This window comes from Protopterus annectens, chromosome 6.part1 (genome assembly GCF_019279795.1).
Source record: "Protopterus annectens isolate FY-2018-M chromosome 6.part1, PAN1.0, whole genome shotgun sequence".
Taxonomy (NCBI): domain Eukaryota; kingdom Metazoa; phylum Chordata; order Ceratodontiformes; family Protopteridae; genus Protopterus; species Protopterus annectens.
Genome location: NC_056738.1, coordinates 317,565,048 through 317,580,745, shown reverse-complemented (window position 1 = coordinate 317,580,745; position 15,698 = coordinate 317,565,048). Strand labels below are relative to the sequence as shown.

The window sequence follows — 15,698 nt, the reverse complement described above, 5'->3', positions numbered from 1 at the left end:
TAAACCAAATCTTTCCACCACCTCAGTCTTTGGGGGGTGGAAAAAGTATGCCCATAACAGAAAGGGTCTTTACATCCTTCTCACACCTGAACAACACATCTTTTACTTTGGGGACAAAATGAGAGGTGCTGTAAAAGGAAGCACTGACAAATGTAGACTTATAAGGCTCTGCAAAATAACACAAATGCATCCAGGTGTGGCTCCTAATGGCTATGCCTAAACCCGCTGCCCTTGAAGTTAATTCTGCCACATTAGAAATAACTCTCATGAATGAGTTGGAAATTGATTGTAGGGTTGCCAGCTATGAAGTGACTGAATCCTTCACCTCTTCAGCCATGGTTCCTTTGAGGATACCTGAAAGTTCCTTAATCAGATCCTTTTGAAGTGTAGTGAAATGTGCCAAGTAGTTGAGACCTTAAGGCAAAGGTTGCCAAAGCATAGACATGCTTCCCATATCTGTCCATCACCCATAACGTCTTGTCAGGAGAATGGACGAAGGTACTTTTGTCAGCAAGTTCCTTTCTAATGGCCGCTGTCATGACCATGGCATCAACAGGAGGACCTTTGACCACAGTTGCTCTTATGAGGGGGCTGGAAACAATCAGGTAACAGAGTAAATTGATAAAAGAACATATAAATCAGTTAGCTGTGCCACACACACACACGCACACACACATATATATAAAAACCTGTCTACCACATAAGGAGTGGTTCTGGCTCAGCAATTGTAGTTATTGGCCGTTTGGGCAATCTTCCATCTCTCTCAACTTTCTGATTTGAAAACCTGCATTTGCACTTGTTTCTGTCCTGTAAATCGTCTAGTGCAGATACAGATTCTTCATTTTAGCACTTAAATTTGCTTATTCATGCTCAGCACTTGTTCAGAACTTACTATAGCACTCAATCTTCCTCATTACCTAGAGGAAAACAGTTTTTGTACTTACTTTTCTCACTGGCTTGGAGAAAAACAGCTCTTGTACTCACTTTCCTCACTTATCTAGAGGAAAATAGTTTTTTTATTCAGGCATGTCCAAGGGTCAGTTCCCAGTGTTCTCTCCTGTCTATCTGATGAATCTGGGCATCTTGAGGCAATGTAGAAATTGCCTCATGTACACAGACAACCCTCTCCTCCTACCACCCAATACTACAACCTGTGAGAAATGCACTTATCTAGCCAAACTGTAGGTAAAGCTCTCTCCAATCAAGACTGAATTTGACAGTCATGAGGAGAAGGTAAACATTTGCACCACACCACACTCATCACATAGTCTCACTAAATCTACACCACCAAAATCCACACATAGTAACACAAAAACATTCGCGGAGGCTCTCAATAATAATCTGTGTAAGCAACAGAGACCTCCAAAGCAGAAACGCAAGCAACCTCCATCCCCCAACACAACCCAAATGACACATAGCCCACAGACTCAGTGTGCCACTCAACCACAGCCAATAACGCAAAACAACGTACCCAACACACTAGTCATAGGTGACTCTATAGTCAGGCACACTGATGTCCCATTCACCAGGCTAAACAAGGAGAAGGTTACTGTCAGCTGCCAGGATCCGCCACATAACCTACGCACTCCGGTCACTCCACAACAAGTACAAATATGACTCTGTCATTGTCCATGCTGGTGTGAATGACCTGAAACATACCTCCCTGGACTACATGAAAAGAGACATGGAAGAGCTCTCCGATCTTGTAGCCCAGGCAGGTATGACCCTAGCCCTGAGTAGCATTCTGCCATCACCCAGAATGACACAGCAGTACAAGGACAAAATGATTGACTTCAACAATTGGCTAAGCTTCTGGTGTCATTCTAAGGGGATCCAGTATCTGTCTGCTTGGGATGACATGGTCGACAGACCACGATGCTTTGCCACAGATGGCCTGCACCTGTCACCCCTGGGATTCCAGATACTGGCTAAGGCTCTTGCTGCCCCTATAGTGCCTTTTTTAGGTAGGGTTCAAATAACAAATTCACCACCATAACAGGAACAGGCAAGCAAAAACTGAGGGTAATGCTACTTAATGCTAGAAGTCTAAATCTCAAAATGCACTCACTCGAGGCACTCCTTAAAATGGAGAACACTGATATCTGTGCAGTGACTGAGACCTGGTTCAAGGCTCCAGAGAGCACCCCTGCACTACCAGGCTATAACTCATACCACACTTTTCAGCCATGTAACCTAGACCAAAACGCCAAAGGAAGGGCTGTGTCCATATTCATTAAGGATATCCACACCTTCAGGTTAGTTGCTCAGCATAATGCATCCGAGGTTATCCAAGTGCAACTAACTCTGGGCAAAACTGCAATCCAAATTGTAGCTTGCTAAAGATCCCCCACCATGCCCCAGGATTCCCACTCCTCTTTTTTTGATGTACCGGAAAATATTAGGGTTCAACCAAATACCCTAATAATGGGCAACTATTCCACCATTAACTGGGAAAACTACTTGTGTACCAACTCCTTAGCTCAATGCTTTCTGGAATTCATAAACTCCAGTGCCCTAGATCAACTTATCCACACCCCCACCAGGGACAACAATATCCTAGACCTTGTCATTACCAACATGAGTGACCGGTGTTCCACACCTGAAGTCAACTCCTCGTTGGTCCGATCCGACCATAAGCTAATCACCCTTGATATCCACATCCCGCCCCATCCCCCATTAAGGAAATCACAGTAAAAAATTTCTCCAAAGCCAACTTCATGCTTCTTAAGACAGAAGTGGTGAACTTCATGATACCCATGCAGATGGACAATACAGTTACAACTGCTGAATCCTACACAAATGCACTCTATAAGCACTTACATGAGTGCATGGATCATGCTATCCCAAACAGAACCAAGACGCTATCCTCCAAAAAAAGGAAGCCAATCTGGTGGTCCCCTGCCATAAACAAACTGTACAACAGAAGGAAGAAACTGTTGCAAAAGAGAGTAAAATCCCACGAGTGGAGGAGCTCCCTGGTCAGCCTCAGTAAGAAGATGAGATCCCTTACAAGATCCTCCAAAGCTAGCTATGAAAACAAAACTGCCATTAATTCCAAGGACAACCACAAAGCATTCTATAGCTATGTCAAGAATCTAGATGGCAACACCCAGATCTAAGGCACGAAAATTACAGAACGAACTGATATTGCCAACATCCTGGAAGATGAGTTCAGTGCTAACTTTACCCCCCTCTCACCCCCTAAAGGGCCCATATCTATACAGGAAGAATGCAGAGTCCCTATAATCACAACTACGCAGGTAAAAGCTGCACTCTCTAAAGCCAAAAACACAGCATCCATGGGACCGGACAACATCCCTGGCTGTGTTTTACACAAACTTCAGAACGAACTGGCTCCCCACTTAAGCACCATGTTCAATAGTAGCCATGCATCAGGCTTTGTGCCACTGAATGGCGCACAGCAACAGTTATCCCACTCCACAAAGGGGGAGCCACCACTGTTCCGGGAACTATCGACCTATTAGCCTGACGAGCCTGGTCTGCAAGGCCATGGAACGTATCATCATGGAACACATAAACAAAGACAATGATAACTTTCAATCTCTGGATCCTACCCAGTTCGGGTTTGTAAAAGGCAGATCATGCCTTCTGAACCTGATCGACTAATTTGAGGCAGTCACCAAAGCCGTAGATGAGGGTAAGGTGGTTCACACAGCCTATCTTGACCTCGCCAAGGCTTTCGACACCATCCCCCATTCTGAAATTATAACTAAACTCACTAAACTAGGTATAAATTCCTACATCACAAGATGGGTTGCCAACTGGCTTACTGACAGAACCCACACTGTAAAAGTTGCACACTCCAAATCTGACCTCAAAGCAGTGACAAGTGAAGTACCACATGGTTCCGTCCTGGGACCTCTCCTATTTGGTATCTACTTCTCTGAAGTACAGGCTAACACAGAAGGCCTCTGGTTAACAAAGTTCACAGATGACTGCAAACTTGGAGCCATAGTCAAGTCCTCTAATGATATGGACATCCTACAGAAGGGCCTCACTGAGACAAATGCCTGGTGTCAGAGCCATGGCCTCAAGCTCAATGCCAAAAAGTGCAGTGTCATCCCCTTTAGTAAAAACTCTGTACCCATGAACTACCACATAGGCAGCAATCTACTTAACACCGAATGCATGATGAGACCTTGGGACCCAGGTGGACAGTAGTCTCTCCTTTGATAGTCACATCGCCACAGTATTTAGGAAGTCCTTTTACGTGGCACACGTAATCATAAAAGGGTTCCCATCCAGGAAAAAAAAGAGGTCATTGTTCCCCTCTACTCGACACCCATTATACCCATTATAGAGTACAACACCCCTTTTGGAATGTACCTCACAAGACAAATGCAGCAACTGGAAAGGCCACAGAAGTACCTCACAAAGAGGATTACTGGCCTCAAACAAATGCCCTACACTGACCGCCTCAAAAAACTCCAGCTTTACTTCATAGCATATCGCCTACTCCGAGGTGATCTCTGCCTAACATATAAAGCTATGTCAAACCCAGAGCTGTTGGACATGCTACACCTAAAGAAATCCCAATCCCTCCAAGCTACACGCTCTAGGGAGCTAAATCTTGTCACCACAATAAACAGAACATGCTGGAGGGATAGATTCCTGTCCCAGAGACTTCCCATACTCTGGAACAGGCTACCCATCTACGTCAAGCAAAGTTCTACATTAGCACTTTTAAAGAAAAATCTTGATGAGTGGATAGGAAATGGGAAATACACCCCGGGGATCACTTCTGTGTGTCTGCTCGACAGTGGCACAGGAAAATAACTTTCTTGGGTGGCGTAAGCCAGGAAACCTTGTTGGCTAGGCTTACGTAGGGCTCTTGGGCCGATAGCCTAATACCTACCTATGAACCTATATATATATATATATATATATATATATATATACACACACACACATATATATATATATATTACAGATACATATAAACACATTTATTGCTAATAACATGCAAGAATCATCCCCCAAAAATCTAACTTACATTTTGTTTCAACAAACAAAGCAGAAAAGAAAAATGGTGCCCTCTTCAGATTAGTGGTTGTAGTGTTAAATTATAAGTCCCCTAATGCATACTGGAGGGCTAGAAGGTGGGGGTGGAGGGTGGGGGGCTTTCCATATACATATTTTTTGTGTGGTATCCCCACTGAAGTTCACACAAGTTTGGGCTTTACCACTGTAAATGACATGTTCCAGAAGGGCCATGGTCTGTTTTCACGAGACAGCAGTAAATAGCAGTACCAGAGGAATTACTCAAAAAAAAGTTTCAAAATATAACAGTAGAACAAACTGGATTGTCTTCTCATGGGAAGGGCTGCTGCCCCCAAACTCCCCTACAAAAATGATTTTTTTTTCATTTTCCTCCTTTTATTAAATTACTGATTATGTAAATTGAGAGGGGTTAAGATGGACACTTGACCTAGTTGCAAGATGCATTCCAGATATACAACTGTGATGTTTTGTTATTCTCAAAGTGCTTATTTTAGAAAATGCTTTCTTTTGCAAGGTTATTGCTAGAATCCTGTGAAGGAGTACGCAGTCTTATTTCTGGACATACTGTATTCAGATATGCGATTATAATGGACTAGATTTGTTACTATACATCTTGGGCGGATGAGGGGGCATTACACTACACCACTGTTTTCAAAGATTCATGAAAAATCACTGGTACAAGCTTGCTTTTATTATGCTTTTTATAGCAAATGGTTGATGAATTTCTTAATTCAGAGTGTTTTGGGAGTTACGCAGGTTCAGCAAGTCTGCAATAATAACTGTCTTTTAATCATTTTAAGCGTAGCTTCTTGTGTTTCTACAGGTATAATGACACCCCCCTACCGTCCGCAAAGGAATATTTATGTGGCTGCTGCCTAGTCCGGCCTGGAGGTGTGTTTGGGGCAGGATTTGCTTGCTACTGCGCATCCTACGAGGTACTACACTGGTAGATTACCCCTTTACTACATATACTAAGCACTTTTATACATACAAGTATTGTTTTTGGTTGAAAATGTAGACTACTGCATTGTGGTTAGTAAAATAAATTTCTAAAAAAATGTAGTTATTATCGTTGTAGTTATTGCCAGAGCATCAATTCATGTACAATAAATGAGAAACCCTGGTTAAAAGCGTGCTCCGCATCATGATGAAGTTTCTGTCGTTACTACTAAAGTGGTTGGACAATCAACTGTTGTCGCTACCGCTCATTCTACCAACTCTTCAAAGGTTTGCGTCGAAATGTTCGTTCGTTTCTCAGATAGGGTTGCCACCTTTTCAAATGGCCAAAGTGGGACATATTTTGTACAAACATCAGATTTTACAGGCTGACACATACCCACGGTCAGTACAAAGGACAGAACTTAACTTTTTTGCCTAATAAGCTTATTCTTGTAGCATTTTAGTTGCTTATTCCGTTTCTTATAACATTTAGGTATTTTAGATACAGAATAACTTTTATGCAACTATTACATAAAATATAGGAATATTTTTGTCCTAAAATCTCAGGACATTTGCCACTTTTACATGGTTTTATCAGGACACAACTGCCCAAAGAGGGACTGTCCCTCGCAAAGTGGGACAGGTGGTAACCCTATTCCCAGATGATTGTGGTTTTCTAGAAAATCACTGGCAAATCACTCAGGGTTTAAGTCAGAATCCGTGCTAACATAAAACCTGTTATTCTATCAACTTTTCAAGTTTGTGAGCGCAATATTTAAAAAGTGCCCCTATTTTGGGTCATTTGCCCCCCCCCCCCCCCACCCACACACACACACATTATTTATGGTTTTTGTCCATATTTATTGCTCCAGAGGTTGAGCGGTATGATTCTATACCATGTTTACTTGTTTTCACTTAAAAATAAACCATAAATAATGGCTATTACGACTTTGTTTTAAATATTACTGATTTCGATTAAAATTAGTAAAAACACTCATGAGGAACGCATACTAAAGAATTAAAAACGCTTATCTGTTCAGCAACTTCAAATACTCTCTAAACAACCCATAACGCTACTATCACTGCATCTAAAGAAATTCTCATAAATATCGATTTGACAGTGTTAATTTCTACCCAATATTTTAAACACAAAAATAAATTACCATCTATCAGAAAATTCGAGAATTAAAATCCAAACCATAAACAAGAACACTCGCCCCAAAAGTCTAATAAGGTTCTACTTTGGCCAATCACACTACAGCACTGTAAACGTCATCTAGGAGCTGCTTGCAGACGCAGAGAATCAAAAGGTTAAAGGTTATATTGCTTGAGTGATAGGTACGTTATGGAGGTGGAGAAAATAGAATTTGAGGACGGATGCCCTTCTTGTCCAATCAGCACATCATACTGCAAAGTCTTTAGTTGAATCGAGTTCTGTCAGCGGGACAGTCTCTTCCTGTTCTGTTTTAGTAAGTTCTAGAAGGTGTAGGATATTTCTGAAACTAAGGGAGCAGAAATGGAAAAGGTAAGAATATATATACAATCTGTATTTACCAATTATTAATAGATTTTGTTTAGGATCATAGGTGTAAATATTTAAGTGTTATGTGTTATAAAATCTTTCTAGAGGAACAAATGTTTTCTCTAAATAAGCTCTTTAATAGAGTAGTTCTTAATTGGAAAAAAATTAGTTTGTTAAGCCTTAGTTTGGTGGTATAATAACCGGAGATTGATATTTTTGTATTTGCAGACTTTGTGCTATATGTTTAAAACGTGATTTTTTTTTAAATCGTGGTGTGACTGGAAATGGAGAGTAGTGCCATGCTTTAAACGTTTGAAGTGTGGTTGGTTATATGCTAGAAGGTAGTAAACTTATTGGGCTCAGTGTTCTAAGTAGCAACTTACCCAAAATAAACGTTGATTTATTATTTTCAATGTTGAACTGTCATCGATTACTTTATTGTAAGTATGATTTATGTTTTGTTCTCGTGCTCCGCATCAGTTTGTCAATGGTTAGCCTGTTGGCAGAAGTTTTGTTTGATTTAGGAGTTAACTGTAGTTAAGGCAGTGAAAGTGTTCAATGTTTGATCAAGCTAATTTTATTATGGAACGTTTTTTATGACATTTAAAATTTGTGTTTGAGCATAGTGTTCTGTTGATTTGTCTATTATTTTAGATAACTCTTAAGTCAGTGGGGTATAAATGCTTAGCAACACAAAATAAACACGTTACTGAATACCGTATTGTACAACGCAGTCTTACTGCGTAAAAGTGAAATAACTTGAAAAGGTATAATTCATCATTGGAAAAATGCGAAGGTACGTGGTGAGACTTTTTTATACATTTATTTGTTTTTGTTGACCAGGAAAAGTCCGAATTTTAGTGGAAGCCTAGGGATAAAACCTCCACTTTAAAGTTACTCATGATGTACATCAGTCTTTTTTTCGGTAAAAACCTCTATACATGAGCTTATTTACGTGATTTTTAAATATTATTAAATACTTATGGCATTTTAACGCACGAGAGAACAAATAGGATAGTTAGTGAATAGAGAAATAACCCCTCTACTCTGCACTCATTTACCCATTATAGAGTACAGCAACCCTTTTGGACTGTATCTCGCAAGACATCTGCAGCAGCTGGAAAGGCTACAGAAGTACTTCACAAAGAGGATTACTGGCTGCAAACGGATGCCCTACACTGTCCATCTCAAAAAATTCCAGTTTTACTCTGTAGTCTATCGCCTACTCCGAGGAGATCTCTGCCCAGCATATAAAGCTATGTTAAATCCAGAGCTGTTGGACGTGCTACATCTAAAAAAAAAATCACAATCTCTCTGAGCTACACGCTTTAGGGACCTAAACCTTGTCACCACAGTAAACAGGATATGCTGGAGGGATAGATTCCTGTCCCAGAGACTTCCTGTACTCTGGAACAAGCTACCCATCTATGTTAATTGGTTCATACTAGGCTATCTGCCCTAGGGCATTTATAAGCCTAGCTTAGAGTGTGTTTGGCTTTCGCCACCCATTTTAAATGAATTTTGCTATGCCCTTTTTCGAGGTTAGTATACTGTGCATCTGTCTAACAGTGACCCAGAAATGATACCCGGGGTAAACCTACGATCTCCCATCCACTCATCAAGATTCCTCTTGAAGAGAGTCCATGAGGGACTCTGCCTAACCTGGACTGGGATTTTATTCCAGAGTGAAGGGAGCCTCTGGGTTATGAATCTGTCCCTCCAGCATGTCCTATTTATTTCAGTGCTGAGGTTTCAAGTCTCTCACGCGCGTAGCTCAATGGGATTTGGGTTTTCTGAGGTGCAGCATGTCCACTAATTCCGGGTTGGACATGGCTTTATACGTCAGGCATATATCGCCTCTGAGCAGGCGGTATGCCACTGAGTAGAGCTGGAGTTTCTTTAACCGGGCAGCATATGGCATCTGTTTGAGCCCTTTGATCCTCTTGGTGAGGTACTTTTGGGGTCTTTCCAGTTGCTGCAGGTGTCTGGTAAGGTACATCCCAAAAGGGGCATTGTACTCCATTATGGTTAAGCAAAATTTCTCATTAGCACTCTTCAAGAAAAATCATGAGTGGATGGGAAATGCACCCCAGGGATCACTTCTGTGGCTCTGCTTAACAGGGGCACAGGAAATTAACTTTCTTGGGTGGCGTAAGCCAGGGAGCCTTGTTGGCTAGGCTTACTTAGGCCCTTGGCCCGATAGCGTAGTACCTACCTATGAACATACAGTAATTGGCTGTGTGTTTATGTTTATGGCATGATAGCTACAGGGAAAAGACCAATCTGGGGTGTTTTTGAATTTAGTACTGGCAAGTAGAATGTAGCTTGAAGGACATCCATACAGACAGACTCCAAAAGCATGTTTATTTCAGCATGGTTTGGTGTGTCATACATTTTAACACCACTCTGGGACTATTTGGAGCTTTTTAGATATTTTTATGTGCAATTTCTGACTCTGACCACATGGGGTCTGGCATCTTGAAATATTTCTGACTGTTTAGTCTGTCTCTAAGTTATCCCAGAATGCATTGTTTGTCTCAAAAAATTGTATCAGATCTGCCAAGATTTCCCTTAAGCTCTTGTCATTCCACTGATTTTTACAGACCTTCACTGCTGTGTTTTGGTCACATACTTTTGGTTAAAATTTTATCCTTTTTCAATGACTACTTGAAACACAAGCAGTGCAAATGTTACTGAACTGAAAAGTGCGTTTTATTGCTCTTTCTTCTTAGAAATGCTAATTTGATTTATTTTGTGAAGGCAGAAATCTAGTTCTTTAAGGTATCCCCCTCCCCTTTCACACCTACCTTCCCTAGCTGTCTAAGAGCTAAGGGTAATATAACCCATTATCTGCATGTGATTGACAGCTCACAGCAGGTGACCAGACTAATGTATTGTTTTCTTGTCAGCCTTTCCTTCTTTACAGTGGGAGACTTTTTCATTGTTGCACTCCTCCTGTCAAAATTTAGAACCAAGCTCCATAGCACTGGGAATAATCACTGTTTTGCAAGGCACCAAACTCCCACTTATTTTTCCTTCCTGTTTGGTTAAATGGCTAACACAACCCTCCCACTTGAGCAGGCTGTCTAATATTTCAACTCTAAGTTCTTAGAAATCTTAGACCACCACGCTCCTAAACGTACTATTGGAACTAGGTCCAAACCTGCCCCCTGGCTTACAAATGAAACCAAGAAAAAAATCCTCCTCAGAAATAAAGCCTGGTCTAAGTGGTGAGCTACCAAAAGTACATCAGATCAACAAAGCTTTAGACATATGAGAAAAATGACAATAAAAGATATTATCTCAGACAAAAAAAACTTCTACTGTAAAATGCAGCAAACTAACCAAAACAACCCTCAAAAATTCTGGGCTAGTATCAATAAACTCCTCTATCCAGGTCACTCAGGAACGCCAACCCCAACAGGTGCAACACATGAGACTCCTATCCAAACTGCCAATGCTTTCAATTCCTTCTTCACAGAGGCTATCCAGTCTCTAGCCAGTCAACTAGCTCCTGATAGTCAGTCTTCTTAACTCTTCTCTGAGCTCTCTTCCTACCTTCCAATTTCAACCCACCTCTACAAATTTTATCTATAAACTCATTCTAAAACTTAAACCCTGTACTCCTTCTTCTGCTGACCAGATCCCAGCCGAATACCTGCAAAAAGCAGCTAAAGAAGTAGCTTACCCGATATCCATCCTGATTAATAGAACTACTAACGAAGGAATCCTCCCTGACATATGGAAAATCTCACACATTATCCCCCTACACAAAGGTGGCAACTCAAATGAATACTGTAACTATCGACCTATAGCCCTACTATCCCCCTTAGCAAAAATAATGTGAAAATGTAATCACCATCAGCTTTTAAACCATTTAATTCAGCATAACATACTTGCTGAAAGCCAACATGGCTTTAGGCCATTCTACAGTACTACTACTGCCCTCTTATCTTTTACGGATACCATAAACAAAAACCGCAATAACAGTGTTCTCTCTTCCTCTCTATTTATTGATCTCTCAAAAGCATTTGATATGGTAAACCACTCGCTACTTATAAATATTCTGAAATCACTCTCTCTTGATACTTTGGCTGTACAATGGTTTACTTCGTACCTCAGCAATAGGCAACAGGCTGTGCTCTGGGAGAATAAACTATCATCTCACCTTCCAGTCTCACTCGGTGTCCCTCAGGGCTCCATCCTAGGCCCTCTGTTATTCTCTATATTTATCAATGATCTCTACCTAGCTATTCCTCAGGCAACATGCATACAATATGCAGATGATTCTACTTTAATCTGTGCAGCTGAATCTTCAACAGAACTACAATCCCTAACTCAGAAAACATTTAACGTAGTTGAAACCTGGTTCTTAAAACGTTGCCTTCTCTTGAATCCCAAAAGCTCCTTCTCTTTACACCTACCCGCAAATCCATGCCCTTAGATTTCTCTGTCATTTCTAACAATGGCACCCTCATATCCCCTGATTCTACCACCAAACTCCTAGGAATAACTATAGACAATCACCTCAGCTTTGATAACCATATTAACAATACTATAAAAACAGTCAACAGAAAAATGGGCTCCCTATACAGGATTAAATATTTTCTCACTCCAACCACCAGAACTACTATTGCCCACTCTCATCTAATCTCAACACTCCTCTATGCCTCACCTATTTACACCAACCTATCCAAGAAGAATCTTCTTAAACTCACTACATCTTACAACAACATTGCCAGATTTGCTACTGGTAATCACTTTAGAACTCATCACTGCCAGAATCTAAAACTAGGATGGCTTGAACTGCAAAATCAGCTTTATTTTAACCAAGTAACCATTGTTCATAATATCCTCAACCAGCCCAACAACACTCCTATACTCTCAAACCTCATTACTCCATATAAAAATCTGAATACCTTGCGCTCAGCTAACAAACCTCTACTTAGTATTAGTAAGTCTAATAACATGGCAGGAAACTCTCTTTTCTCTTACACAACTGGGAAATACTGGAATCTTCTACCTAGTGATCTTGTATCACTTCCTTCCCTACCCCATTTCAAACAAAAACTCAAAATACACCTTAGAACACACTGGTTGTGCCCTTGCACTAACCCTGACTAACATATTACCTCAGTGACCAAGTTTCTCCTAACTCCTCTTTAATTATAATTTAATGCTCTTTCTGCAAACTTTAGAAAAATAGCAAAACCACTTTAGTGACGTTCTACCTCACATGGTTATCTTGAGCAACATGTTATCAATACTCTTCTGCAACCACTCTCATGAAATTGTAAACCTTACGTTTAATCTACCTCATGTGAATATTTTGTCCCACATTATTGTAAATATTTGTCTTGTAATATACTATAAAATGTTTGTATCTACTGCTATGTTAACTTGATTGTAACCTGACAAACACTGTTTGTATTTGTAACCTATACATTTTGTTATAATGTATCTGTCTTTGGAGCTTTTCTCCCCGGGCCCCTACTGAAAATGGACATATATCCAGTTGGACTAGCCTGGTCAACAAATGTAAAATAAATAAATAATTATGACTGCACCCACATGCTTTTTTAAGTGGTAATTTAAGAAAGTTATGGTATTGCATACTTCTTGTAATCTGTAGTGTTGCCGATTTTAATTGTGACAGACATCTGCTTCTTATGTAAAAACATGCAATTAATGTCTACGCATGTTTATTGCAAATTTATGCTCTTAGTTTTTGCCGCTGTTGCTCTGCTTCTGCCTGTACTTTGTCATATATCGGTAGGGCTCTTCAGAAAAGTGAGATTATAGTTTGACGTTTTTGCTAGGGTGAGTGGGCTGGGCAAGGCAGCTCTGACATCACAATGTGGGAGGTCCACTGGCTCTTCTATACAGCATGCAAATCAGGTGGGGATTACACCACTTTGGGGGAGGAAATGTCCCAGTAGCAAGAGCTCTGGCAGATGTGACATTATCATTTCAGAGCCAGCTAGAGTTTTTTCAGCTTGGTTTTTAAAGTGAAAGTAAAACGGTACTGAAAGGTAGGAAGCCTAACAGGGAAAACAGTTGAGTGGATTAATTTTTAAAGCTGCATGGGTGATTTTTTTGAGGCTGTATCAACGAATGGAGACTAAAAGAGACAGCAGGTTGAGCATCTGCTTTGATATCCCGTTGTCCTTCAAAAAATTGATAAAGGAGACATGAAAAGAGAAGTTATGGAATGAGCAAGCAGTTAAATGTTCAGTGGAGTATTTGTAGTTAGTGTTGGTGTATGATCAAAGGAGGAAAAGTAAGAGTTTAGGAAATAATTGCAATATGAGCAGCACTAAGGTACAAAAAAGATTGGGAAGCAAAGTGGCTGTAAGAATTTGAGAAAATTAATTTGAGTAAAGCTAACCAGGTGAGCAGGAAGAAGAGAGCCACCTTTGGCATAGGTGTTCACGCAAAAGTTTAGAAAACTTATTATTTGAATCTGTTTTGACTGTGGGTTTTCATTCCAGAGTTTCTACAAACTAGTCTCCTGCAGTGTTGAATGCTTTGATACATAGTAAAAGTTGATTGCTGGAGTGAAGGTCTCTAGCAGTACAGTATTTTGTAATGCTGGGCATTTCCCTGGAGAGAACAGTAAGATGTGGGCAGTGCTAAGGTTTGAGTATGTCAACTGCTTTGGGAGTTCAAGCCATTTTAATAGCTTTAATACAAGGCAGTTGTGTTTTATAAGGTTGGTTGGTTGCAAGTTTAGCTATTCTATGGTAGCAGATTTAGTTTAGTCTTGTTTTATAGTTTTGATATTTGCTGACGTCCTGTAATTTGTAAGATTTTCACAAAACTATCTATCCTTATCTGAAAAGGGTTGTGTAAACTCTTGATTAGTGTTTTGTCACATTCCTTATGACATTGGAACTGGAAGAGGAGTAACGGCAAAATTCCTCTCCGTGGCAACCATCCGTCCCCGACCTAAGTTAATGAAAAATGCAATCAAGATGCCCGGCGTTTGACTCCTGTGTAGAAGGACTTCTTTATTTCTTACGTTTCTAAATGTTTACTCTACACCTTGGAACCTAAATAGCCAAAGAAATATGCAGAAAAGTGAATAAATAAGTTAATATACCTGATAACTGCTATTTTAATTCATCCATACTGTAAGCAATGCAGAATGCTAAAATACTGTGAGGTGTAAAGCACATGATCAAAGCAATACTCTCAGTTACATGAGTAAACATCATCCGAAGTTGCCATACATAAAAATGTTAATGAAACTATGATTGGATAATGAAGAGTCTGAGGCAGTACTGTGGTGTATTTCATGTTACACTGACTTGCGTCAGAAAAGTATGTCCCCGATAAAAGCATTTATCCATTATTCGTCTTCCTGACTCATACACAACATGACAGAGTAGTAATTACTAGTTTACACAACCCTTTTAACGTTAAATTGAATACTTTCGTCCACACATGACTAGTTTTTTCAGGTTGGAAATCTGGTTGCGATAATACACAGTACCAAATAGAAGTATAATATAGAGAAGGAAGGAGGTATGCTGCTGTTAAGGTAATCCTTGCTTGATTTGTCAGGTACTGTTTGGCCTTATAGAGAGATTAATTTTTGGTGAGGTTTTCTGATGGAAAGAAGTATGTGGTATTTGAGGTTGTCATCTGTTAAGATTCTTGAGTAGTTTGGGTTATGGTTTCTGCTTTTCTTTTATTATTTGAAATAATGTGAAATGCGTTTGTTTAAGGTACTTTGGAGTAAATGGTGCAAGGCTTTTTTGCATTAAGCAGCAAGTTAGAATTATTTAGCTGTATTTCAATGTCTGTGAAAGATTTGAGTGATTTCCTGTAATTTTATTATAGATGAGGGTTGAATCATTGGTATAATATACGAGAGTGTTAAGTGTTGTAGCAGTATGAAGTTTATTTTTGACAGCATTAAATAAAAGGGGGCTGAGTATTGACCCTTGGTTGAAATAATTAATGTTTTTGTTGCTAAAATTGTCTGCAGATTGCATAAATTGTGAAATCATGGGAGGGATGGAGTAAGCGAGACCTAGTGTTGCAAGTTCAGCGAGGAGCTTTTGGTAGGATGCAGTTTGAAATGCTTTGGAAAGGTAAAAGAAAAAGTGAAGAAACAAGGTTGCTGTCCTTTCTGTATTGGTTTACTATGTTGATGAAGTTGAGGAGGGCAGTAGTAGTACTGTGGTTGGGCCTGAAACTGTGCTGTGTG

At 40.0% G+C, this 15,698-nt stretch overlaps 1 protein-coding gene across 1 annotated transcript in view; it reads left to right on the top strand.

Moving 5' to 3' along the window:
• Positions 1-7,355: 7,355 nt before the first annotated feature.
• Positions 7,356-15,698, top strand: part of STIP1 (stress induced phosphoprotein 1) — a 1,768,405-nt gene continuing 1,760,062 nt past the window's right edge. Inside the window, exon 1 of the mRNA XM_044075368.1 lies at positions 7,356-7,486. Within this exon, the coding sequence (XP_043931303.1) occupies positions 7,478-7,486 (9 nt within the window). The 5' untranslated portion in view covers positions 7,356-7,477. The remainder of the gene's footprint in view (positions 7,487-15,698) is intronic.